Raw genomic sequence first — 27,155 nt, forward strand, 5'->3', positions numbered from 1 at the left:
AGATTGCATTACTAATATTAAACCCAAATGATTTTTAGTCAAACTTTAAAAGAGAGGTCTAGATATTTGACAGCTATCGAACTCGTTACGAGATATCGCTCTGGATAAAGAAACTTGTATTAGTTTACAATAAATGGATCCAAAGGAAGGTTTGAAGCTGTTTTAGCGTAATAAAACCGAGTTTTTTCGTCGATATGTAAAAATGTGCGAAACATGGCTCAATCACTTCAAGCCGGAGTCCAATTGACCGTCAACCAAGCGGGCTTAATGTGACGAACGGACTCCAAAGCATGGAAAGACACAAAAGTCGGCTAGCAAGGTTATGACATCAGGATTTTGTGATGCCCATGGTATAATATTCATCGAAAATATTCAAAGGGGAAAACCATTAACACAATACATTACGCTATTGGAGCGAATACATTATAAAATCGCGAAAAAGTCGGCTTAAAAAAAAATAAAAAATGAATAAAAAGTGTAGTGTAGATAACTCACCGTGTCACAAATCAGTGAATACGTTATCAAAATTTCATGTGTTAGGCTCCTAATTGCTTCCGCATTCACCGTATGCTTCAGATCTGGCCCCACTGACTGATTCCGCTTCTTAGACCTTAAGAGAATGCTCGCTGGAAATTTAGTCGCAGAAAAAAAGTTCTATTTTAGCCTGCGTACTAACCAACCCACCTGGACGTGTTACCCAAGATGGCTACACTCTAGAATGTTTGAGAATACTATAATGCAGAATAATAATTATATATGCACCAATAGAAATACGAAATACTTGTAATGTAAATATGTACACATTGTATTTTAAGAAAGATTTTAGAAGAAGACAAAGAAGGGGCTCATCTTCGTTATAAAAACAAAAGCTTTCGAAACTATATAAAGCAAAGAAGAAGCAGATAATCCAATGTTTTTAAAACTGAATAAGGCTAAGTACGAACTTGAGTCATATTTTCCAGACTTGTACAACTTATGAAAGCATAAAGATACGAAATCACTTTTTTTTGTTTTTGGCAATAAGTTCAAAAGTTTTATTAACTATAATCTTAGGCTAAAACAAATTTGTCAGTTATATTATTACAGTTAGTATGCACCCAGATATGACAAATGTTATATTTATGTATGTATGTATGTATGTGCATATGAATAACTTACGCAGAATCTTAAGAATCTTAAATTTAAAAAATAATTTCCTTTTCTAGTTTACATGATTGACTTAAAATCTTCTTAACCGTTAATTAGTTTTAAATACGAGTAATTGCAAGAGTTAGGTAATATTTAAGTATTGCTTTTGGAATTTTGCTTTCATTAATTATTTGTATCTTTGGTTTTTGTATATTTAATTCATGCCTCGTGTGTAAGCTCGTAATACTTTTTGCATAATTTTTTGCAATTTCTTTTTGTATTTTTGCAAGTGTATGTATGCGTTTTGATAAAACAAATTTAAGAATGCTAAATAGCATTTTCAGGCCGGTGTTTGAGTTTTTGCTTCAAGCGAAAATTACAAAAATGTTAATTATTCATCTTTTAATACCTAAGAATGCCATTAAAATATGTTCGTTTATTAATTTGCGTTTTTAAATACGTTTTACGTTTTTGTTAGTTTCTTTATTTTGTGGCCGAATGATTTTACAGAAATAATTTACGCTCCTAATTAAATTAGCATATTATTAACTTAGTTGAAATTTAATCATAATAAGCCTGTTTAATTGCGGCACTTGTTATTAAGAAAGCTGCTCCTATTAATAGGAATGTTATTATTTTAAGAGCACTTGGCCTTCCGGAAGAATCTAGAAAGAGAACATAAATGTTTGTTAAAACAATTTTTCCATAATAAAGTTAAAATCAAGTTCAATAGAATATTTTGTATGATTTGTTTAGAGATTTCCGAGATTGAGTGGTACAAGTAAATAATTTTTAATTGAAAATTATACTGAAATTCGTTGCTAAACAATTGGCCCTGAGCTTCATATTTGGTTGAGCCCAACACCTTAAGTTTTTTGATATTATTCTAAAAGAATATGGTTTTCCAGTCGTTTTCGCATGGCTGATCTATTTTTATAGTTCGCTTTTCTATTTCAAAAGTACTCGGAGGTCAACCAAAATCTTTTTAAGAAAAAGACTCTCATGGTAGTCAAAACAAATCAATCGGTTACAGCGACTGGACAAAATAAAATACAAGTAAAGGTATTATTTCTGGACCTAAAACTTTTTAGTGTATATTCAATTCAATTTTAGAGTCCTTCTAAGGTTGGACACCGCTAGTTCCCTAGTTATACCATTTGATCAGATCAGTACAACCCTTTTAAGGTTCGTTTGAAGTTAGATCTCCATATGCTAATCGCAACTGTTTGCCTACGACACAAATGTTTTGTTTGAAGATGTTTACCAAGAAAAAATGTAGAAATTTGGGATTTCAATATCACTGAATCATTGAAAATTTTGCAAAAGTTTTTTAGAGAGACCACTTTATCACGTACACAAGTAGCTGAGTTGCACTTTGCATTCTAGGGAAGTCGTAAAGACATCGACAACTTACTCAGTGCAAGCCCTCCAAGAACATCTGTTAATAAAAACAAAGATAAAGTAGCAATGACAGCTCTTACGGATCGGCTAAACATATTTCGGTTAATATTTTGGGTATGAAGCGAGACTTTTACCAAAAGACGTGAACGTTTTGAAAAACGACTTTGAATATAGTAACTAGAAGCCAAAAAAGAGATGCTAGACAGCATCTAACGAATGGCGCTCTAAAAACACATATATGTCGGTGAAGAAGCAAGGAAATGCTCATGTTTTTGTTGTTGTAGCGGCAGAAAACATTCCTGAAAAAGTTTCGAGGAATGATGGCGAGTTGACAGTCCTTGGACGGATCCATTCCGGTTACTTAGACTGGTCTGTCGTGGAAACGAACATCATTCTCTTTGATTACCGTGGTGTCGTTTATGATCAATTCGTTCGATTGTAACAGACTTTTAGACTAAACACGAAACGTCATTGTATTCGCCAAATTGCCTATAACTACTTACTATTTTCGAAATTGAAAATTCTGACCTAGAAACGTTGGAGGCCCTAAAAAGTATTTATGTATATAAATGATCAGCGTCACGAGATTTAGCCATGTCCGTCAGTCGGTCCGTTTGTATATATTATATACGAACTAGTCCCTTAATTTTTTAGATCTGAAATTTTGCACATGACTTTTTCTCAATAAGAAGCCGCTCATTTGTCGGAACCGCCGACATCGGACCACTATAGCATATAGCTGCCGGCATCAAGTGCTTGTATAGAAAACTTTTTCATTTGATGAAATAAATTCATCAACTTTGCAGTGACCGATCAAAGTATGACTAATATGAAACAGGATATATAGATTCGTTGATATTTTTGAAACCGGAGCCTTAGCTATTTGGTTTTTCTCTAGAATTAATATTTATAAGGCATTTCATAGCCATCTAGAGCGTTAGGCAATCATTAAAACCAGCTCTAAATAATATTTAGGTTTAATTTGTCAAATTTTGTTAAAAGAGAAAAAGCAGACATTTTTCTTAAAATGTATATACTACTTATATAGGTTACTAAATAGTTAACAACTTCCTTATAAAATTAAGAGACTAATGTTAAATATGGTATTTTACTTACTTTTGGTACTGGACACCACACGTATACAAGTCTTCTGTTCTTCGTCCGCTTGATAACCAAACTTGCATTGACAAACCGAATTACGGCACTCCACGTTTTCCGGCTCCTTTTCAACGAAACATTGAGTAGACCGTGCACAACTATCACCAAGAACTGAAACATACGCAAAATTGTTAGAAATATCGAAAATAATTGAAGATAATACAAATATGAATGTTACCTTTCTTTTCCTCACAACGCCCTGATTTAAAATGCTGTTCAGAGGTGCAGGAACATTTCTTATCGATGCATGTACCCAACAATGGCTTACACTGCTCCGTTTCAATGCACTCATCGTCAAGTTCCTCCGCTGTTTGTGTTAAAATAGATGTCATAAAAATAAACAACTAGTTCTACAGTTCCACAGTGAACACTGTGCTTCAACTTACCCTCCTTAAGACACTCATCCTTAAAATGCACATAGCCCTTTTTGCATTGACAAGATTTTTCTCTTTCCTCACTTGTCGGCGAGGTGAAATCACAAACTGAGTTATCTACTCCACACTCTACATCTGCATAGCAATTAGCACCAACACCTAAATACATACATATGTATGTATATGTACAATGTTAGAATAAATGTTTCCGTTTGAATCTTTAAAGTCAACCCACCTGGTATACAAGTGCTATTTCTTTCGAGGAAATTCTCCTTACATGCACAGTAACTATTTAGGCATACTGTATTCTCCACCGTAGTGCAGGCCTCATTCGTTTCACAAAATTCGCCGAGACCCTGTTTATAGACGCACAACTGTTGCAATTCATCGTACTGTGCGTACTCCTCACAGGTGCAACGTCTTGGAATTATCGTAGGGCAATTGGCCGCGCCAAATGGACTGCATTGGCTGTCCGAGGTACACGATAAGGTATATTGGATTGCTATGATGAATTTGTTGAAATATGAAAGAGATAAATAAATATTTGTTAAAAATACTAGATAGAGAGTCTGGAATGTAAGTAAGTAATAAAACATTGTCAACAAATAATTAGAGAACTTTTCTTTAGTATTTCATCCTAGAAGGCCCTACAGACCTTTCTGGAAACTTTTTGTAGGATAAAAGTTTGAAAGGCTTTAGATGTGTTCCCAGTAATTGGCTTCTGATGAGGTTTAGCTGAATAAGTCTAATTACAGTCTCTTTCTTTAGTTGATCAGAGAATTTTTTATTTTAATACATAAAATCGAGCCAACTTCCTATCGACAATAAGCTGACAGCGGGGAACCCAATTATTTTCGACTAGTCAATGTCAACACTTGGTTAAAACAAATAATTAGTACTTTATGAAATGTCAGTCAGTTATGTTTAAAACTCCAAAACTGAGAGCCTTCATAAACTAGCTATGCCTGATTATGGTACTTTATTGATGTGCTACCATAGAAACTAGTCTAACGAGATTAGATTACGTGACTCATTTAGTATTATGAGCAAAATACAGTGAGGCCTTGTTCAAAACCTATGGCGTCCCTGTTGACCCCAATGTACTTGTGCCAGCGTTTTTCCCAATCCTCGAAACAGTTGTTAAAGTCTGTTTCCAGAATAGCCTTCAATGAGCGTAGCGATTTACGTTAAATGTTTTCAAATGACTCAAATCAGTTTCTCCGAGCAGTCGTTTGAGTTTGCTGAATAAACGCAGGCGAATACAGCGGTTGCGGCACGAAAAACTCATGAAGATTGAATGCGGTATACGATGGTGCATTATAGTGGTGCAAAACCCAAGAATTGTCGTCCCATAATTCCGGCCTCTTTTTATAAACAGCGCATAAAACTCGACGCTGCGAGTTTTCGAGAGAAAGATTTATGGTCCTTTGCGCGTTGGCCACGGCGAATATCGCATTCGACGGAACGAATTAAAAGACAGCGGTTACGCTGGCTAGGTCATGTTGTCCGAATGGACGAAAATACTCCAGCTCTGAAAGTATTCGACGCAGTACCCGCTGGGAGAAGCAGAGGAAGAGGAAGACCTTCACACTCAAATAGTATTTCTTGTTGACGTTTGGCCGGTCGTAAGAAATTCAGAATGGACCACACCGCGATCGAAAGAAACCGTCAACATAACTTTGATTTTTGACCTCCTTTGACGTGGTTTTTTTTGGCTTCGGCTCACTCTTGTCACGATATTCAGCAGATTGATCATTTGTTTCTAGATCGTAAGCATACATCCAAGACTAATCAGCAGTAATAATACTGGTCATGACATCCTGGTAGGAAAGCATTGTTCCACAGACGTTGTTTTTCGAAAAAATTTAGTGATTTTGAAACCACTCGTGCCTTCACTTTTCTTAGGCTCAAATGATCTTTCAAAATGGTTTTCACCGATCCATTCATATTCCAAACATGCCAGTGAGATCTCTAACTGTTAATCGTCGATTCTGAAGCACAAATTCTTTTATTTTATTGACGTGTTGATCATTCATTGATGTTGATGGCCGTCCTGGACGTAGTTCGTCGTCAACGCGTACTCGATCTTCTTTGAATAATTTGTATCAATCGAAACACTTGCTCGCGACAATGAATGTTTCCGCAGCCAAAATTTAATGTAACTTCTTTTTTGAATAATTTCACTCATCGTAAAAATCGCCGAATGCACTTTATATATTTCAGAAGGACAGGTGTATAAAGTCTTACTATTTTTTGCCCACAGTAGTAAATGGTGAATTAAGAAGTACTTTTCTTTGTATAGGTGTAGGTAGTTCCAAAAGCTTACCCCAATAAAATAATGGATGCTTTGTACGAGTATGACATACGGCTGAAGCCATTTATTATAAGAAGTGGGAAATGAAACTCTTTTTATTTAACTTTTGAAGCCTGGAAAGTCTTTTTTTTTAAGCAAAAATAATATCGTGTGTCTCATATGTATCAAATACTCCGTATTCTTATCGCCGAGAAAGGGATTTTCGAAATAGATTTTCTAAAGTTTACTGCACATACTTGTAAAACATGATCATCACTCTACAAAATTTTACACGTCTAAAAACGCCTCATATACTATACGTATGTATAAGGATCGTACCGCCTTATTCAAACATCAAAAATTCGAGTTCTGTCTTAAATTATTTGAACAAAATTACGGATAATATGTCTTCGTAAATCATATTGATTTCGCAGCATAAATAAATTTTAGCACAACTACTTATCAGGACGATACTTACGTTTTCGGCAAGAGCGTAAACTACGTTCGTAGAAGTAATTACTTTGGCAAATACATTTTTTGGATAATGAATCGAATGTGTGCTCACATTCGTTGGCACTCTCCGCTATCTCACCAAGCTCTGAAACATAAATATATGTCATATAGTATCAAAATTTTTAGTAAGCAAATTTCTTGTCAAATCACCTGCAAAGCATTTTCCATTACTTGGATAATACCCAGAGCTACAGAAGCAAATGTTGTGCGAGCAAATCGAATGCGGAAGTCCCGCGCACAATTTACCATTCTCTGTGCAAGAGCTGCCATCTAAGTGAGACGAAACATAGATGTAAACATGGGTTATAAAGAGAAAATGTATGGTATGACATTTTAAAGTAAGTATAGTTTCGATGACGCCACTTTAGCGAAGGTTTATTAAAATAAACTCTCCGACAGTATAAGTGTTAACATTCCACTTAATTTATCTAAGCTGAATCGACGTCACAATTAATCGCTCTCCTAAACTCTACTTAATTTTTCAACATATGTATAAAAAGTTTTCATTTAGTAGTAAGTGTCTTGATTTTTCCCACATTAAACATGTTAATACTTACAAAGGTTTTCTTCCCCATCATCATCAGTATTCGATATCGTCGAGAAAGTCTTATCCTCATCATCGTAGCGGAATGCAGATTGACGACGTCTATAGCGCGAGAAACGTCGACTGCTTGTGCTGGATGTGGTGCCAGTACCGACATTCTTAACTAACGGTGCCAATGGTTTCAACTCAAAAGCATCGATACTTGTTTGTACGGCGATTTCACGTGATCTCCGCTGCTGTTCGTTACCACTTGCCTCCTCTTGCCCCGTCTCGTTATCGTCGGTGTCGTCAGTCAAATCACTACGACCATTCACCAATGCTAAAGTATCTTTACTGGTATCGCTGGTTGATCTCGATGACTTCGAGAGTTGTGATGTGCCGTCTGATGAGGGGGACTTCTCGTTGCCACCATCAGTTTTCGTATGGGTGTTTGTGTTGGTCGTGCCTGCGTTTGTATTTGTGTGGCCTGTGTGTGTCAGTGTATTGGTTCGGGCATCTAAAACGGTTTTTGACGATTCCGAATCGCTTTGTGATACCTCGACACAGCTCAAACTATTGCACCGCACATTTGTTCCTAAATCTTCACAGTCCGTATGCACGACACAGGCATCGCCAATTTCTGAAAACATATAAGTTTTCATATCATTTAATCACTGTTCATAATTAAAACTACAAATTATACTTACTCATTGATTTACGACGACATATGTTTCCAGTCCTGTGATAATAACCCTCAGCACATTTACAAACATTGTCGAGACAGGCAACTGATTCGCGGTCATAACCGAAAAGGCAATCGTTATCCTGCAATGAAAAAAAAAAATCGTTCCATATTTAATTCTGTAACTTCGAATTTCTTGCCAACTTACCGTTTCACATGTGCCATTCAAACCATTCAGTAGTCTACAACGTCCACCAACATAAGTGTATCCATCGGCGCAGTCGCAGACCCCGGATTTACAACTGGCTCCCGATGGCATAAGATTGCACTGAACTGTGTCTTCGCATTTGTCACCAATTAGTGACGTCTTCAGACATGTTGTCAAGTCGCTAGAGAAAACACTTTCAAAACTATCACATTCACAACTTGCCGTCGCTGAGGAGCATGTTGCGTTTAAGGCTGTGCAATCATCGTTCGAAGTGCATGGCCAGATTAATGCATCGGTTGCTATGATCAAAGGTGGTGAAAAATTAGTCAGATAATAAAAACATTAATACTATTTTGTAATTGAAAATAATATCGATATTATTTTGTACTTAGAAGTTTTTAGGTTAGAATAACAGATTGTTAGGTCGAGTAACACCGACTTTCCCCAAAGAAGATGTAGAAACAAAAACGATCATCCTCTACATTTTAAAACAAACAGCCTTTCCGACGAGTCTTTTTTCACACTAAATTTGAACTTAACGAGTTTTTTATGAATGCTTTAGACTAAAAATCTTATCTGACGTAAATTGTTGCAGTTGTCTCAAGTAAGACGAGGTAGAAACATCTACACACTTTCTCCTTTACTGTCCAGCTCTCGTCAAACTGTCGTTGAAACATCGTGGTAGGCTTATGTGCCTAGGGCGACCATAGCGTATTAGTTGAAATAGACTTTAACCGCCTTAAGAAATCACAAAGAACCGGCAAACGATAACTAGATTGCAATCAAGAAAGTTACCCAATTTTCTACACCAACTGAATACTCTTGAGAACTTAGAAGACCCATTCAGCATTTATGTTTCGTTTTTGTAAAAAATATAAAATTTCTGTCCATTAAGAATTATTTGGAACAAAATCTTACACAGTACGAGTGGTTCTCGAGAGGAATAATGTTAGTTACATAGGGACTTACTCATCAAACTATTCATACCAAAGTTGCCGAATTTGGGAGGTAAAGCGACTTTGGTTCAGTTAGTATGCCCAACGTTGGGTAAATATTATTTTTGAGCTTTAGTGAGAATGCTAAAGAAGGATAGGATCTATTCAACTGTTCTCTTTTCATTCGATTTTCATAATCGAGCTTCCTCGCGTGTTTGTAGAGGTCAATTTGTATATTTATCTTGAGATTAAGTAGTTTTCTATTTATATTAATTTATGACAAGACAATTATTAAGTACCATTTAATGTATGGCACTTAAGTTTGAAGTTGAGTCGATTAAGCCATTGTCCGTCTGTCGGTATGGTTATATGCAAAATAGTCCTTCAGGTTTTGAGATATCACTCTGATTGATTTAGCACTCGTCCTTTTCTCACCAAATAGCTGCTCAAGACAACATTGTAATCTCCGAAAAAATTGTGCAGATCGATTCACTATAACACATACGATAGCTGTCATACAAGCTGACCAATCCAAATAAAGTGACGTACGGAATCTTTTGTATTTGTGAAGGGTATTATATTTACGGTGCTTGAGTGAGTATACGTATTAGTTCATGAGATCATAAATGATACCATATACCATATTTATGTCTCATTTCTACTAGGTTATATTACACTTGGGTAAGTTCAATCTACATGCGTAAACACTTTTTTAACACGAGTTAAATGGTCTACCTGGATTGAATATACCACACACATTTTCCTATCATACTATATTTAGACATGTTAACTCGGGTGCATAAACGACTTTAAAGTTAAGTTGGACGTCAAATTAGCTGATTCTTTATGCCGGTGTATATTGTTGCGAAAAATTGTCTGCAAAAGTTTGCATTTTGCTTATTGATTTGATAGACAAGTAAATTCATCATCAGTTCTCAGTTATAGTATTTCAAATTGTAGTATATCGTATACACTGAGTCACTCTCGATGTAAGTCGTAAATAGTAATTTACGTTGCATTATTGCTACAAATATGTATATATGTATATCGTTGTAATTAACTAAGTTCAGCCATTATCACATTATCAGTTTATTTATTCAAATTTATAAAAAACAAGTAAGGAACTACTAAATTCGAGTGTAACCGAACACTTTATACTCTTGCAACTCTCAAGGATCAAAATCGCCGAAATAACTTTAGGTCTTAAGGTTTATTGATCTTGCTGTTGATAGCCGTCTTTAAAGTAGTTCGAAGTCAACGCGTTGTCGACCTTCTTTGAACAATTAATACCAATCAAAAACACTTGCTCGCGACAAACAATTATCACCGAAGGCCTTTTCCAATATTGTGAACGCTCAAAAAATTATTTCGATAAATGGCTTTTGGCGCGAATAATAAATATAATATAAATTATAATAAAAAGTCTTATTATGTTTTGCCCACAGTACTATATAACTCTAACTATAAGTCGTTTATTTTGAGGTGATACAAAAATAATAGCAACATGTTGCAAGGCTATGAAACTAAATGCAAATACTTGATAATTATACGCGACCCATTGGTTTATATAAAAAAAATTCGTTTGAGCTATTTTCGCTAAAAAGATAAAAACAAAAACACTTTAGAACGCGTGATTCAATTACATCAACCCTAATTATTTTTGTACTGGAATGAGATTGCGCCATAATTTTACATACATATATTGCCAACACGAATCCTAAAATCAATAGGTCAAAGGTGATATGTAACGTTGAACTAGACATGTGTGTACACTTTGACGTTCGAACATATGCATTCAGATGTATAATATACATATTTATACTTATGTATGTATATAAGTTATTCACATTGTTGCTACATGTGCATACGTAAGGCCATAAAATAATTCACTTATCAGGGCTGCAATAAACATTAATATAAAAATTGGATTTACTAACATCTTTGCAGACGAGGGTATTACAATAAGTCTATGACGCTTTGTAGCAAATATTAAATATTCCAAAGATCAACTCGATGCTCATAAAGTTAATTTTCACGATTGATATTATATTTATAAAGAGTGGAATTTAGTGGAATTGTTGATTTCTAAATGTGTTTGTATTCTTTATTAAGCTAACAAAATAGGTTTAAAAATACCTTAACTCCCATTAAGGACGAGTTTTCTGAATTATATGATATTCTATCACTCTGGTTTCGTATACAGCAAGGATTTGTATTAATACATATGTACAAAGAGCGACATCCTTGCGTCAAGAGCTCTGGTTTCATTACTTTCAGAAGGCGGTTACAAAGCCTTAGAACTATAAATAGCTTTGTGTTAGTCAAAACTGTTCAGTGAGCCGATTCGTATCTTTTGAAAGTGCTCTCTACTAGAAGAAATATTTTCAATTTCATTAATGTTACGGATCCTTAACAGCGGTAATTCGTTTGAATTGTTGTTCTACCACTTCCTGACAACATAGTACACTGCGATGAGCTGACACCTAAAATTGAAGAATTGTCTCCCAACATTCTTATCAAGTTTCGAGCCAACCTCTCGGAAAATTGGATCCATTAGTGAATATGGGTGTTGTTATAATCTCTAATCTGCTTGCTTGAGGAGTTATTAAATATCACCTACTTATCAAGATGTCCCTGTATACTCGTCTAATAAGTTCAATCAAAGTAAAAAATTCCCCGCTATCAAACAGATGTTCAGAATTTTTGTTTTATCAGTAAATAGAATATTTATTTATATATATAGTATATGGGATTTTCATGGAAAATTAATCCATTTGGTTAAAGTGAAATTGAAAGACAATGATCTCAAGCCTTGAGTAAAACAACTTCGACTCATTTACATATAGTATTCCACGATAAAAGACCGATAGGATTTTAATGCACTGAGTGTTGGAAATAAGAAGATTTGAATAAAATTCTTCGAGTTCTTACATCAATAACTGATTCTAAAATACATGATTTTCATAAAACATAATTAAAAACCTCATTTGAAAGTCCACAATAATATGATCCGTTAGGTTGGTTGTAGTGGTTATCTAGTCTCCTTGACTTGGGTAGTAAGGTACTGGTTGGTTATCATCGAAGTTATCTAACGGTAAGCCTAGGAAACCTGCTGTTTCGACGAGGTCGGACCATAGGGAGAGGGATTCGCTGGGCATGCAAAGAGGTGGTTACGCAAGCTGGCAATATATTTAGTATATCGTGGTTGATTCTGGATAAGTAAGAGTTTAACAAAAACGGAGTAGCACAAGAGTAACTTTAGATTCTCGAGCTTTTCGACTGCAATAGATAGGGATTAGACTTCAAGTACGCCATTCAATGGCGGGAAGTCGAACAAGATGTTGATGGCTCCACTATGAATGGTGAACACTACGTGCCTAAAGTTGGTTACGTCCGAAGTTTGGTCGCTGTGCTGTTCGATGTCGCCGACGTAATCAAACAAAGACCTCTTGATACTCCTAGAAGGCGGCTCCGTTTCAAGTAGACGACAGAGTTGGTTTCTGCGAAAATTTTATGATCCGATACGTCAGGTTTATTTAGTTTCAGAAAAGTACCCTAAGTCTCAATCGACTGATATTCTTTACACAAACATAGTTCAATATATAAATGTTGGTCACTCACATAGCATCAGATCTAAGTGATTGAGTATCTGAAGTGAACAATTTTATCTCAACCTGATGTATGACTAAAAATACTTATTTTTCCAAAACTCCGATATATTCCAAAGTTATAAAATCTCTAATTTCGTTTCCACACTTGTATAGAAAAACCATTTATAAATCACATTATTCTGCTCAAAAATAGATCACTTTCACTGTTACTTGAAACTCGTATACCTGCAAGGATTCCTATCGTTAGCAATAGTACTGTTACTCCAAAGCGCTTTCGACCAATTTCCGGCATTTTGACAACTTCACGTTCACTTTGCGAGTTTCAGAGTTAAACTGGCAAATATGCAATTTAAACTTTTCATGAACATTATAAAGCCGATTATTGACGATAATCTAATCATCAAAGATATACGAGTACCAAGTTAAGCAGGTGTTTATCTCATCGATTTTATAACACACTTATGTTAGGCAATACCATGAAGTCAATATAACTAATCGACTTAGTCACAACAGTATGTGTGTATGTGAGTGTGATTGAATGTAAAAGCCCACCATCTGCATTTATTTGGACGCTTCGCTTATCGCGTCTACTAATTAATTAGTAGTGGATTTTTATTCTGTGTTTTTAACCACTACAATACCGCTTTTAGAAAGGAAATTATTGTTGTTTTGCATTTAACTTATTTTAAAAGTTGGAGTTATAACATCGGTAATTCTTTATTTAAAAATAATTTAGTATTTTTACCAAAAAAGTTTGCCATGTGGTAAGAATATCTCTTGCTCGACGAAAACTCTACACAGAATTTGTAGTAATTTAAGTCCAAAGTTAGCAGGTAAAGAGCTAATACAATCTTTTCGATGTTGACATTAAATAAAAGTAAATATACAGACAGAAAAAGAGAGAGGCCGAAATGCGTGAGTATGAAGAGAGCAAAGTCAGCCGGTATTCCGAAAATCCTGATATTAGTTATATAGGGGTTAGGCCAAGTTTTCGCTCAAATTTATCTATTTTAGGCACAAAGATACACTGTTATGAGTGCAGCACGCTTTCTCATTTTTATTAAGATAACTCACATATTGGCCGATGTACGCGGTAAAAAGTCACCCGGAAGTTCGAAAATCTTTATTTTAAGTATATGGGGGCTAAGGGAAGTATGTATTAGTTCGATTCAACCCATTTTCGACATACCATTATAAGAGAAGGATTATCCCTTAATTTCAGTTTTACATATATATATCACACATTGACCGACACTTTCGACCAAAAGTCAACAATAGGTACCGGGGTCTAAATATACTTTACCTAGGGGCTTGAACAGTTTTTATTGGATTCAAAACATTTTTGGTCATTCGTGCAAAGTTTTATCCCGTTTTATTAATTGCTTCTTGGTTTGTGCACTGGAAACTGAACGAATCAAGTAGAATTTAAAATTGTGTTATATGGGAAGTTGGCTTAGTTTTTGTCCGATTTTGTCCATATTCACAGTGTGACAAAAGAATGTAAAAAGAAATCAGTTGGTCAAATATCGCGAAATGGGATTTCACCAAAACATGGGCGGTGTCGCGCCCATCGTCCAATTTTCACTCGGATTTCTATAAAGCCCTCTCATACCATCTCGGTGGTAAAATTTAATGTCTCTGGCGTATTTAGTTATTGTTTTATCGCGCTTTTATTAGTTTTTAACACTACCGTTATATGGGGAGTGAGCGGGGTTATCCCCCGATTTCATCCACTTAACACAGTGTCGGTAGAACTTCTTATAAGATTTGTACTCAGTAAATTTGGTTGTTGTAGCTTAAGTGGCTTAGGAGATATATACATTAAATTTGTTAGAGGTCTGGGCCACACCCACTTTCAAATTGAAATGTGAATTTTGTCCATTTCATCTCCTTGAGGGTAATACCCTTCCACTGCAATACACTTATGCCAGCGAATTTTCCAGTCATCAAGCATCAAGGAAATATCCACCGTCGTGGTGGCCAAGAGAGCATTCTTCGATTCAACTTTTATATCCTCAATTGAGTCAAAACGGTGTCATCGGAGTGGTTATGTGAATTTGCCGAATAGCCAGAAATTACACGAAGGTAAATCAGGCGAATACGGTGGTTGCGGCACGATATTAGTTGAAAATGGGGCAAAATGATCACGAATAACCAATGCAGTATGAGATGGTGCATTATCGCACTTCTTTGTTCAATAAATTCAGACATAGTAAAAATTGAAGAAAGCACTTCTAAAGCCTTACAAAACGACGTGTATCTCAAATACTAATAAATATTTTAACGTGAAATTTAGCATAGATATCTCTAACAGTTATACCAACTTGCGAAAAAAAAATTACCGATTCGAAAAACACGCGAAGTACATATAAATTAATAATTCACAGTAGTATGTAACCCTATATCTGTCTATACATACAAACGTTAGGTGAGCAAAAATGTGATACTCTGCAGCAACTGGTTGCAAGAGTATACAAATAACAGGCTAATTTTTTCAATCGATATCTCAAACAGTTTTTGAGTTATAGTCTTTCAAAGTATTCAGTTCCATCAGCATTTCCGTTTATATTTAAACGATTTTTTTCACGAACGGAGATAAATAATTTACAAGTTAAAATACTATAATTAACTTACTATATTAATTATACTCTGATTGAAAGAGTAACAGTATAAAGATTCAAAACTAGAAAAAAAGTTGCTTAAGCAATAATTTTATTCAAGAAGTTTTTTGAAAAAGCTTGGAAATGAATGAACAAAATTGAGGTCAATCGTTGTATTCACTGCAAAAACACATTTGTACGTTTCCATGTTCATACATGCATATACCTGTATACTATTTTTCGAAGTCACAGAAATTTTTCACGGAATTATTGGCTGTTAATAGGTTAATGTGTTGATTTCGCTGTGTAACCGAGCACCTGCTAAATACAAATAACACCTGTGGTCATCAAATACTTATATTGCCTACATTATTCCATTGTTCATACATACCTTGATAACCAAACAGTTCGAATGAAATTATTTAAATGCCAACTAGCTAATCAAAAATGCCATAGACGAGTAACTGGAAAATAATTTCTCTCATTTTTCTTTCGTATATATACAACAGTTATACTAAAAAAGTTGCATATTACTTATACGGCTCATGTAAAACTCCTTATTTTTGTAGCAAACAAAGGGTAAAAAGTCTGTGTAGGTATATTAAATGTAGAGATGATATTTTAACTGTTTGTACTTCTTTAACATCCGGCAGAACTGAGTTTTTTTATTAGACAATGCAAATATTATTTTTTTCCTATAAAATATGTTTTCCGTTTTGCTGTAAGATAACGCTTTTCAATGGATGTATGTAGTTCAATTAGGAAACATTCCCATCAATTTTACTGCGTAGCTAAGCGTGGTCGTTACCCGATTTCGCATATATTCATGTCATTAGTATCGTCTGATACAAAACATTACAATTCCTTAAAGCATCGCCTGGAAGACTAAAACATGTCACATTCCGTAACCTTTGATACCAAATTTTTTATACCATGAACAGGGTATATTCAGTTTCAGTAAAAGGAAAATTTATAGACTCTATAATAAGCTGAGTTCTGTCTGGCCGTCCGCCCGTCTGTTCGTATAAATGCAAACTAGTCCCTCAATTTTTGAGATAATGATCTGCACCCGCCCTTTTTAACTAAGAACATTTTCGTTCACTAAAAAATTTCGTTTGATAACAACAGCTGATCTTATTGCATTTTTTCGCAGCCAACTTCATACAGCCTTACCGTTTGATTTTTATTAGAACAGCTTGTTTGTAAAAAAATGGTTTAACTTTTTGGGAATAGTACTTGCTTGGTGCGCTATCGAAAATGGAAGATCGAAAACAGGAAGGCAGGTAAAAATGCAGTTCAAACAAGGCGAAAATTATGTGTGATATGTACGGAGAAGATGTGTTGACCAAAAATCTATGCCAAAAATGGTTTGTAAAATTTCGTTACGTCAATTTCGTTCTTGAAGATGAACCACATATGTATTAGTAGGCCTCTTAAAGCCGGTCAAAATATAGCCGTTAGTCGATACAAATTGTCGAAAAAAAGCTCGAGAGATTGCTGAAAGATTAAATTTGTCTAACGTGGCCGTCCACAAGCACACTAAACGTCTAGAACTAATTTTTAAGCTTATCATATCGGTTGCCCATGTTCTTACAGAACAACATTTGCTTCGTCCCACCCCACAATCGTTAATGGAACGAAGCAAATGTTGTTCTGCTTATCAAACGTCCAAAAAGTGACCCAATTTTGAAGCGCATAGTTACTGCAAAATATCAAGGTCTAAAAAGGATAAACCATTTCTAATTACTTCGTAGGCCGATAGTCACCAAAAAAACAGTAATATTGTTTGTTTGATGGGACTTCAAAGTGTCGTTTATTTTGAGCTTTTACCCGACAATACCACAATTAATACAGAAGTGTATTGTGATCAGGTGAACAAATTGAGTGACGCAAAGAAGAGGCCAAACTTGATCAATTGAAAAGGACCACTACACCTTTAAAACGAGTCCTCATGCAAGTTTCATGGCACGCCAAAAGCTTTTGCAGCTTGAACCCATCATATGTATGGTCCAGACTTGGCCCCTTTGAACTATTACTTGTTCCGCTCTCTGCAAAATTTTTTTTAGTTGGGAGACACAACAATGAAGAAACTTTACGTCAAATTAGAACATCAAAAACCAGATTTGCTAGTGTTTTGCCTGAAAGGGTATAGTTGCCAGACAAACCAACCGAACAAAATTCCTGTAAGGAAGCTTTCTTATTTGTAAAGAGTATTATAGTTTCGACAAAACCGAAGTTAACGCTTTTTCTTGAACCGTTTTTAGCAAAATATTTCCCTGTTTTAAATAGTTTTAAATAGTTTATTATATTAAATTATGAACCATAATAATGCCACAACAACGCACGCCCGGATCTACGGAAAACGGTAGGAATTATAAAAACCGTATAGCCCTCAAACGACATGACCCAATGACACTCGTAAAAGCTCTTAACTTAATGTGCAAATTTTCATGTACAAAAATATCTACTTGTACATTCACTTTCAATACATTTAACAACATTTACTGTATCATTCAATATAAGTAGCTTCGGCCATAAAAGCTAAGGTCAGTTATTTTCGGAATAATGTTCCAAATATAGCGTGGAATTACAATGATGGGCTGCTAATTTGTGATCGTTTATTTCGATTACATATGGTAAATTAATTGTGTCATTTATTTATTTGGGGGACGTTCGATGTACTTATAACTAATTAATCATCATATTTTAAGAAAGACCAGAACAGAACAAAGCTGTCCATTTTACTGCTACCACTACCACACTGCTCATTGTCCACACGTCATTATATTGTATTTATTAATCGTAAAATCTAGTGAGAATAAGAATGAGTATAGTCCCCCGTTAAAATCAAATTATAGTAATGTTTAGGCAGGCAGCTGGACCTACTCCTGACACCAATAAACTTAATTATTTTAGTAATTCGGGTGACTAATTTCTATTGATGTTCCCATATATTTTTACAAATTTTGAACAAAAAGTGAGTAAATATTTCTGTTTTCGTAATTAAAAGTATTCGTATTTAACGTTATAGATAAACAGTCTTGCTTCATCAACTGGCAGAACGCTTCTCTGACCAAATCTTTAACTGGAAGTTCTATGCTCCTGAGAAACTTCTAGTTGTCTTATTTAATTGAAGTGACGTTGACTCTCTCAAATACTAACAAATAGTAATATTTCGTACTCTATTACGATAGTTAAGTTTTTAATGTGATATTATCAAAAAAAAGTTCTTTCCTTGGCGGTGTTTTTTTACGTGGCGGGAACCAAACACGGCGCACAACCGGATGAGTTTTGGTTACCCAGAGGATACCAGATCTAAGACCAGAATGGCGCTCAAAGAACTTTCCTCACTTACGTGAACTTTTGTACATGGCTCCATCCTGCTGGCGTAAGCCGATGACATCGATATCATTGGTCGTAACAAACGCGCCGTTAGCTCTGCTTTCTCCAGGTTGGACAAAGAAGCGAAGCAAATGGATCTGGTAGTGAACGAGGCCTAAACGAAATATCTCCTGTCATCGATTTCGCTTCTTGGCTCCCACTGTTGACAGTCATAACTTCGAAGTCGAAGTTCGAATTTCGTCTATTCTGAAACCAGCATCAACACAAACAACAACTTCAGCCTCGAAAAACAACGCAGAATAACTATTGCCAACAAGTGCTACTTTGGACTGAGTAGGCAATTGAGAAGTAAAGTCCCCTCTCTCCGAATAAAGACCAAATTTTACAAGTCATTCATGATCCCCATCCTGTTACATGGTGCAGATATGGACGATGACAACATCTAATGAGTCGGCGTTACGAGTTCTCGAGAGAAAGGTTCTGCGGAGATTTATAGTTGTTTGCAGATTGGCAACGGCGAGTACCGCAGTCAATGGAACATTGAGCTATACGAAATATACGACGTCATTGACGTTGTTCAGCAAAATAAGAGAACCGGTTCGCTGGTTAGATCATATTGTCCGAATGGATGAAAACACTCCAGCTCTGAAAGTGTTCGACGCAATGCCCGCCGGGGGAAACAGAAGAAGACCTCCACTTCGTTGGAGAGATCAGATGGACAAGAACCTTGCTACACTTGGAATCTCCGATTGGGGCCAAACAGTGAAAAGGTAGAACGACTGGCGCGCTGTTGTTAACTTGGCGTTGTCTACGCCAATAAAGAGGAGAAGTCCGATTGCACCCATTGTCACAACGCAACAGAAGAATATCAGGGTAATGTTATGTAACGAATTTGGTTTAAGTTGGTATAGTAGATTCAGATATATATGGTTACACCTAAATATGGGCGGTGTCACTACCATCGTTCAATTTGATACCAGCTCCTATAATATAGTAAAATTTAATGCCTCTGTAGCGTTTTAGTATTGATTTAGCGAGATTTTAGTACTTCTTAACAAACGCGTTATATGGGCAGACGGCGATGTTATAATCCGATTTCACTGACTGATAGATAGTCACTCACATTTCAAGTTATCTCATCATCCTGATCATGTAATATATATAACTCTATATCTAACTTGATTATTTTTAGATGATACCAACAACCGTTAGATACAAAAAACTGTTATACTTTGTAGCAACATAATGCAAGAGTATAAGAAGGATAACCGTTTTTATAGAAAGAAAACTTGCAAACACCTGGAAATATTTCGGGTAGACTTAATTCTGTAAAATTGAGGGAGCACATAATCGACTGAACTAAATTCTGCCTTAATTGTTAACATTATATTACTCCAGTATAAATATATTCCACACTCGTTTCTAATCAAACTCTTTTTTCAATATGAGACTCCTTAGTCTAGTAGACGAAATGTGAAGCTCTATCAAAATTTAGGGAAAATTAAGATATTTATGTTTTCAAAGTGATAGAATGAAAAGCAGGAACATAACCAAGCATGTCATATGTCATTTTATATCTATACATACGAATATATGTATGTATATGTACATACAAACATACATCTATCTATCAATAATAAATAATAATCACCATTAAATCGGTGAGTAATCGATACGAATGCATTGTTGTATTAATGTATGAATGTGCCGACAGCATAAATGTTTAAAAGCACTAGATACAGCGAATCTACATACATATGTACATATGAACAACAACATTTTGTATTTTTGTACATAGCCATACATACACACTCATACATACAATATGTGAAAGTGTGCTAAAAACGCTCACACCAAATGCGAGAAGCGAAAGTGTCGTATTGAAAATAAAGAAAAGAACAAAAAACGGGACAATCGCTACGACGGAGGTGTGCGCGCTAAAAGTACACACACATATACGTAGCATATGTACCAAGGTACGTATTCACACACACTGCAGACTTGCACGCGATTTTCGTGATGGCGCCCAACGCAGAGCGCCCCTGTTGCCCATCAGGAAAAACAGGCTTGTCTCCCCATTAACTACGAGTATTAAACACGACAACAGTAGCAACAGCAACAACAGCAACAACAAACCAAAAAAGAAACGTTCAAATGAATAACGTTATGTGCGTATGTTTATATTTGTGACTTTGATGAGCGATGGGAAAGATAACCAAAACTAATAACAAAGTTCAAGAAAAACATTTTCCAACTTATTCTTCGACTTGACATAACATTTTCCAACGCTTCTATTTGCTTTTTTATTTATTTTTCTTTTTCGCTTTTATTTGATTTAAAATTGATGAAATAACTGGCAACCTTCTTGCGTAAAGGCATGTACAGCCGCACCCGCAAATATACATACATACTTTCAGGCGCGAATGCACAGTTATATTTGTGCTTGCATTGCTGTTTTGAATATATGTTTGTTGCACATACAGTACCCGAACGATATGAACTTTCAAGTGGCACTTTGAGGTACTTAATTATAGTTCGTAAATAAATATAAACTTTTAGCTGCAAGCACTTGTGGCACCATCATTAAAGGTAAAAATAAATATTTTATTTGCATACGGTGTATTCTTATATTTGTAAATGTATATGTATGTGTGTAAGTAAGATACTCGTTAATATTATTTCATTATGTAAATACGGTGCAGTAACTGCACTTTGACCAGATAGATACTTTTCTCAACCTGGATCATATAGAACGGCCAACAAATTCGATTAAGGGGTTACATGGGCTTCCTGGGGTAAAAAACGGCCTTTTTCAACATTTTTTTTGGCATGCAAAAAATTAAATATTTTATTAGAATTTTTTATTATTACAAAGATGCACTATTAACAAAGAAATTCTGAAATTTTTTGAAAAAGATATTTTAAACTCGGTCATTGCGACGACATTTCCGGTGATCCGTAGGAAAAAAGATGCATGATAACTGTTTACAGGATCATTTTAAGTGAAAAAAACGTGTTTTAGACTTAATTTGGAACTTGGACGAAAGAAAAAAACTGAAAATTGGATTTTTGGCAAACATTTTTACAAAAAAATTTAAATTTTAGTGAAAATTTCGCGACATTTTCTTTTTTCAAATAGTTGTAATCGAAAAAAACAGTCCTTGGTCCAAGTCTTTAAGGATTGTATCTCAAAGACCTGTGTAAAATTTCATGAAGATCGGCTTAGTAGCTCTCGAGAAATTTTACCAACTGACTTTAAAAACACAGTTTTCGAGAAAATCGCATTTAAAGACGACGCATTTACTCTCGGTAGCCTCGTGTTCTCAAGGCTGTATCTCCGAAACTATTACTCGAATCAACTTGAAAGTTTAGGAAAATGTTCTAGTTGTAGAATTTAACAAGATAATAAAGAAATTCGATTTTCGATTTTCGAAATTCGAAACCCGTAAACCCATGTAACCACTTAACATCGGTGAGTGCCATTCGGATTGGAAAATTTGTTAGCTGTCTTCATACTGTACCAGAGAATAATTTTAGCAGATTCATTATAGTGTTGTTAAATTAGGTTAGAAAAAAAAATATGATTTAATTTAATGATTGTCTTGAAATAGGGTCGAGTTGGTTCTCCGTTGGCAACTTGCGATCTATCACTGGACTGATTTAGTAGATGCTGGTCAAGTACCCGCTCCTGTGCTACTGCAAGATCCTTTTGGCGTAAAGTAAAATGCAGAAGATCTTCCGAACCACTTGCCCTTAGCAAAATTCAACTTGCCGCAATACGAGTAGTAGGGATTCCTTCGAGATACGTAGGGGTTCCATCGAGATTTTTGATAGGCATTGAAGCGATAAGGCTAAAAATCTTGTCGGTCGCAAGTTGCGTTTAGGAGGATGGGGTGGATCCAACCAAATTCATTATTTTTCCTCCATTGTCTAGCTTTTGCTAGACTTTGGATGAAATATATCGGCTGTCTTACATTCGGCAAATCAGGAGACGTTGCCGAAACTGGAATTGGCCGTCTCAACAAATGATAGACTCAAAGCATTTTGCCGATTTGTAAGGGTCTTATTATCTATTTATAGGAGTTTTAGGTAACACAACGGAGCGGCGTTCTAAGCTGTTCAAGTGAAATCTCTGTTAGGATCCTAACCTAGCCTAATCTAGTGATTATCTACCGCTTTCAATTTTACTGAAGTCCGTTTTACTATCTTATGATAAAAAAACCAATAGGCTCCTTACAATTATTTTTTTTACAAAAAAAAGTAATGCTCAGGGGGCCTATTCAAAATCAATTTACTCGAATTCGATTTTTTTATATTCTGTAACTCGATTTTCGGATTTTCAAGCCAATTTTCGAATAAAACATTCGTTAGCTTTTGAGTTGTAGAAAGCAAAAACGAATATTGTACGTATTTTTTCTGGCACAGGGTTGTACAACTTTCGCATAATGATAAAGTAGATCCGAATTTCGAATAGAATACATTTTCGAATCGAGTTACAGAATAGGCCCCCAGAAATAAAAAATACACTTAATATCAATAGCTTTGGAAAAATAATAATAAAATTTCAGTAATAGAATTTCAGTTTATACCGAAACCGAAATCATTAGTTCTGAATTGAATACACTTATTTAGAAAGCAGCGGTTTCGACTAGCTAGCGATCGATCGCGCCCAAGCCAGTTGGTTCTGAAGGTATTCGTATTTTTGTCGGAACCAGCATGTCAAATTCGGCTAAATTCTTCAAAAATAGTTTGGTTATGTTGTATGCCGAAATGATAGAAACCTTTGGACTTCCAAAATTTTTCTAAGCCTCTGGCGGTACTTCAGATTTACTAGAGCTAGTTTTGAAGCAATATAGTGTATCCGCTTGCTTTTCTTTGGCATGAATTATCATCAAATATGGCATCCGTGAAAAAGCTTCTTGCAAAAAATTCAATTAATTTAAATATCTTATTAATGCGTTTCATTTATTGAAAAATGTGATCGCGGCATGCATTCTCACACGCATCTTTCCCCATAGAAACGGACACCCACGGACGCATAAAGCAAAAATTTGCACGAAAATTCGAAGGCAAACACTTTCCTGTACTATACAGCAAGCCCACGCGATTGCGAAATTCTCCACTTTCCTATGATGTAATATTTCTTTCTGTAATAAATGGGGGTTTCCCACACACGGCTGAAAATGTTTGGAAAGCAGCGTAAAGTAATAAACTAAGAGCTTCATTTGTTAAATTTGCTATTTTATTTATATTCATCCAAATTTGGACCTATGAATAAAATTTAGGGGAATTTAAAACGAATTTATTGGAATGCACGTTTGCCAAATGAGGTTGAGGTTGTATATAAAAATATTATAGCAAGGCCGAGCAAGTAATTATGTTTAAAATGATATATGACATGATAAGTGACGATATACTTAAAATGCAAAATAACGTAACAACATTTTCGGAAATTTAAAGGGAAAGAATGAAACATGTTATAAAATGGAACATGAGTGAAACAAAATTTAAATATTAGTTAAAACGGGCTGATAGCAGAACTTAAAAATGTAGGACATATGTATGTACTTATACGTATGTATGTAATTTGAAGTTGTGGATGGTAATCAATAAAACACTCAATTTCGATTTTTTGTTTGGCTCCCTGTAAATCGAAGCGCTCTAATGTACATACTAAACTTGCAAACTTGCAAAAAATATTTTGGATATTGTTGCAGTTGATAAAAATATCTGAATCCTCTCAAAACAATACTCCTCATTTAAAGATCTGATGTGTGAATAATGATTTCAACTCTTTTAACTTCCGAGCCGCATAAATCAAATGCTTCTTTATCGACCAAAATAGGAAGAAATACTCGATGCGAAGAAAGCATTGACCACTGTTATGTGCTGATATTGTGTCAATTTAAACCTAAAGTAAAAAAAGTACTGAGAGTAACAACTGTAATTAAAGTTTGCAGCCAATTCTTGTTTATATATTCAGTAGAGAATTCATTAGGTCTTTGTTCGTCGATAGAGGTCTTTACTTGCCAATTGCCTACTCAGTCCGAAGTAGCCCTTTTTGGCAATAGTTATTCTGCGTTCATTTTCGAGGCTGACGTTGTTGTTGGCGTTAAAGCTGGTTCCAAGATACGAGTAGACGAAATTATCTATGACCTCAAAGTTATGACTGTCAACAGTGACGTGAGAGCCAAGTCGATTGTTTGAAGACGGGAGATATTTCATCTTGACCTCGTTCGATACTAGACCCATTTGCTTCGTTTCTTTGTCTAATCCGAAGAAATCAGAACTAACGGCGCATACGCCAGCTGTTGAACACTCTAGTCAACAAGAGTTGACTTCTCTATCATATCGGAAGATTTATGGTCCTTTACACATTGGCAACGGCGAATATGGCATTCGTTGGAAGGATGAGGGCTACGCAATATGCGGCGACATTGAAATAGTTCAGCGAACTAAGAGTAAGCGGCCATGCTGGCTGGGTCATGCCATCCGAATGGATGAAAACACTCCAGCTCTGAGAGTATTTGACGCAATACCCGCCGGGGGAAACAGAGGAAGGGAAAGACATCCACTTCGCTGGACCAGGTGGAGAATAACCTGGCTACACTTGGAATCTCCAATTGGCGTCAAACAGAGGGAAGGAAGAACTGTTATTTAATTGACTATAACCGTAAAAAAGAAGAATTAATCAGTGCTATTTAAACTATTTTGGATTTCCTTTAAGGAATCAAGACAAATAATGGGTTCCACATATGTATATGTTGTGTAGGGTGTGTGAGACTACATTAGTTGGAGTTAAACAAGAACCCAGAAAATTTTGCTGTTCTGTTTGCGAATGGGACGGTAGGGACAGAGAAAACAAAAATGAGTGGCTCAGACCCAAATCACTCACTCCAGGTCATAAAAATGTTGAAAACTATTATTTAGTGAGCTCCGATGGCATTCTTTTACCATCATTGCGCAAAAAACTTGACCTGATAAAAAATTTTGTAAAAGCTATGCCTATAGATAGATGCCATATGAATTTATATACTTATCGCCAAACTTTTGTAGTTCAACCAATACGGCAACTGATAAAGGATAAGGGCTTTGAAGAAAAACTAAATAATCAGGAAAAACTCCACCGAAAATGACGTGCCATTTTTTTTTTCGTTCAAGGGTCCTACTACATTCAAAATTTAATAAGAGGTTTCATGTGACGAAAAAAGTTAAAATTTTGTTAACCAGTGTAATCGATAAAAAATAATATTGTGCCGATTATTTAAACTTTTTTGATTATAAAATCTAAATCTCTGAAAACCAAATGCTAATTTCACCAACGCCACAAACTTAGACACCAGTTAATCAGATGAGAAACGTCAAACAATGTATACAATATATGTTTATATGGTGCATATATATTTTTACAGCCCTTATTTGAATATATGTAGATATATATTCATAAATATCAATGTAATTTAGTAAACTATTTCAAACACTATAAAACTCCCTTCAATTGCTGTATTCTGTATATTTATGAATAAAATGTTTAAATATAAGCTGCTTTCCATACAGAAATGTCTATAAATAGAAATTAATTACTAAATTACAAGAATTTAATTAAATTAATTATTTACGAATATCAGTAGCGGAAAGGAAGTAGTGGTCCTAACAGTTTTATTGGAGCGAAACACCTAGTGAACATAAACGAAAGTAATTTAGATCTAATCATGTCACATAACAGTTAATTGAATAGATTTATTGATACCGAAAAAAACTAAAATTAAATTGTAACGAGAACTAGCACATGTACTCATCCGATAAATATAATGAAAAATACATTGCTAGTCTTTCTTGTATACAGTTATAAAAATGGCATAATATATTGAACAAATATAATGAACTTTAATGAACCAAATATGTACCATTGTGATCGACCGCTTTTTGCCATTTTTCCGCTAGAGACATTATTCCAGAGTAAAACTTTTCTGGTTTCGCGGCGCAAAACTGCGAAAAGTAATTTTCACAGGCTTCTCTTGAAGCCAACTTTACTCCATTAAGGGAGTTCGGTATTGACCAAATGGTAGTCCAATGGTGCAATGTCAGGGCTAGCTCTCCCAAATTTTGCCGAGTGATCCTAGATGTGTGTAATCTAGCGTTGTCCTGATGGAAGATGAAGCCCTTGCTGTTGATCAGTTCTGGTTATTTTTTTCTATAGCTTGATTCAATCTCATCAGTTATTGACAGTAAAATGTAAAATCAATTCGACCAGGATTCCTTTCCAATCCAACCAAGCACTCAGCATAACCGTTCGAGGCGTCAATTCTGGCCTTGCGACCATTAGTTGAGCTTCATCACGCTTGGATCATGATCTTTTTCACGGTTTACCATCGTATTTGATCCAA

General features: G+C 35.3%; 1 protein-coding gene across 1 annotated transcript; it reads right to left on the reverse strand.

Moving 5' to 3' along the window:
• Window positions 1-1,585: 1,585 nt before the first annotated feature.
• Window positions 1,586-13,133, reverse strand: LOC120778947 (prion-like-(Q/N-rich) domain-bearing protein 25). The gene is made up of 11 exons (XM_040111013.1): window positions 13,052-13,133; window positions 8,281-8,579; window positions 8,098-8,215; window positions 7,425-8,030; window positions 7,018-7,137; window positions 6,833-6,952; window positions 4,297-4,563; window positions 4,074-4,220; window positions 3,866-3,994; window positions 3,646-3,798; window positions 1,586-1,793 (listed from the first exon to the last, which is right to left on the reverse strand). The coding sequence occupies exons 1-11, from the start codon at window positions 13,116-13,118 to the stop codon at window positions 1,690-1,692; spliced, it is 2,130 nt and encodes a 709-aa protein (XP_039966947.1). The 5' UTR covers window positions 13,119-13,133; the 3' UTR covers window positions 1,586-1,689.
• Between the last annotated feature and the right edge of the window lie 14,022 nt (window positions 13,134-27,155).

The sequence above is a fragment of the Bactrocera tryoni genome, chromosome 1, assembly GCF_016617805.1.
Source record: "Bactrocera tryoni isolate S06 chromosome 1, CSIRO_BtryS06_freeze2, whole genome shotgun sequence".
NCBI classification, from domain to species: Eukaryota; Metazoa; Arthropoda; class Insecta; order Diptera; family Tephritidae; genus Bactrocera; species Bactrocera tryoni.

Bases quoted from the DNA above. Each gene is read 5' to 3' on its own strand.
- LOC120778947 (XM_040111013.1), bottom strand. From the start codon at position 13,118: ATGCCGGAAATTGGTCGAAAGCGCTTTGGAGTAACAGTACTATTGCTA. The intron at 8,216-8,280 runs GTAAGTTGGCAA...TTTTCATTGCAG, and splicing joins TGAATGGCACATGTGAAACG to GATAACGATTGCCTTTTCGG. The intron at 4,564-6,832 runs GTAAGTATCGTC...AATTCATCATAG, and splicing joins TTTACGCTCTTGCCGAAAAC to CAATCCAATATACCTTATCG.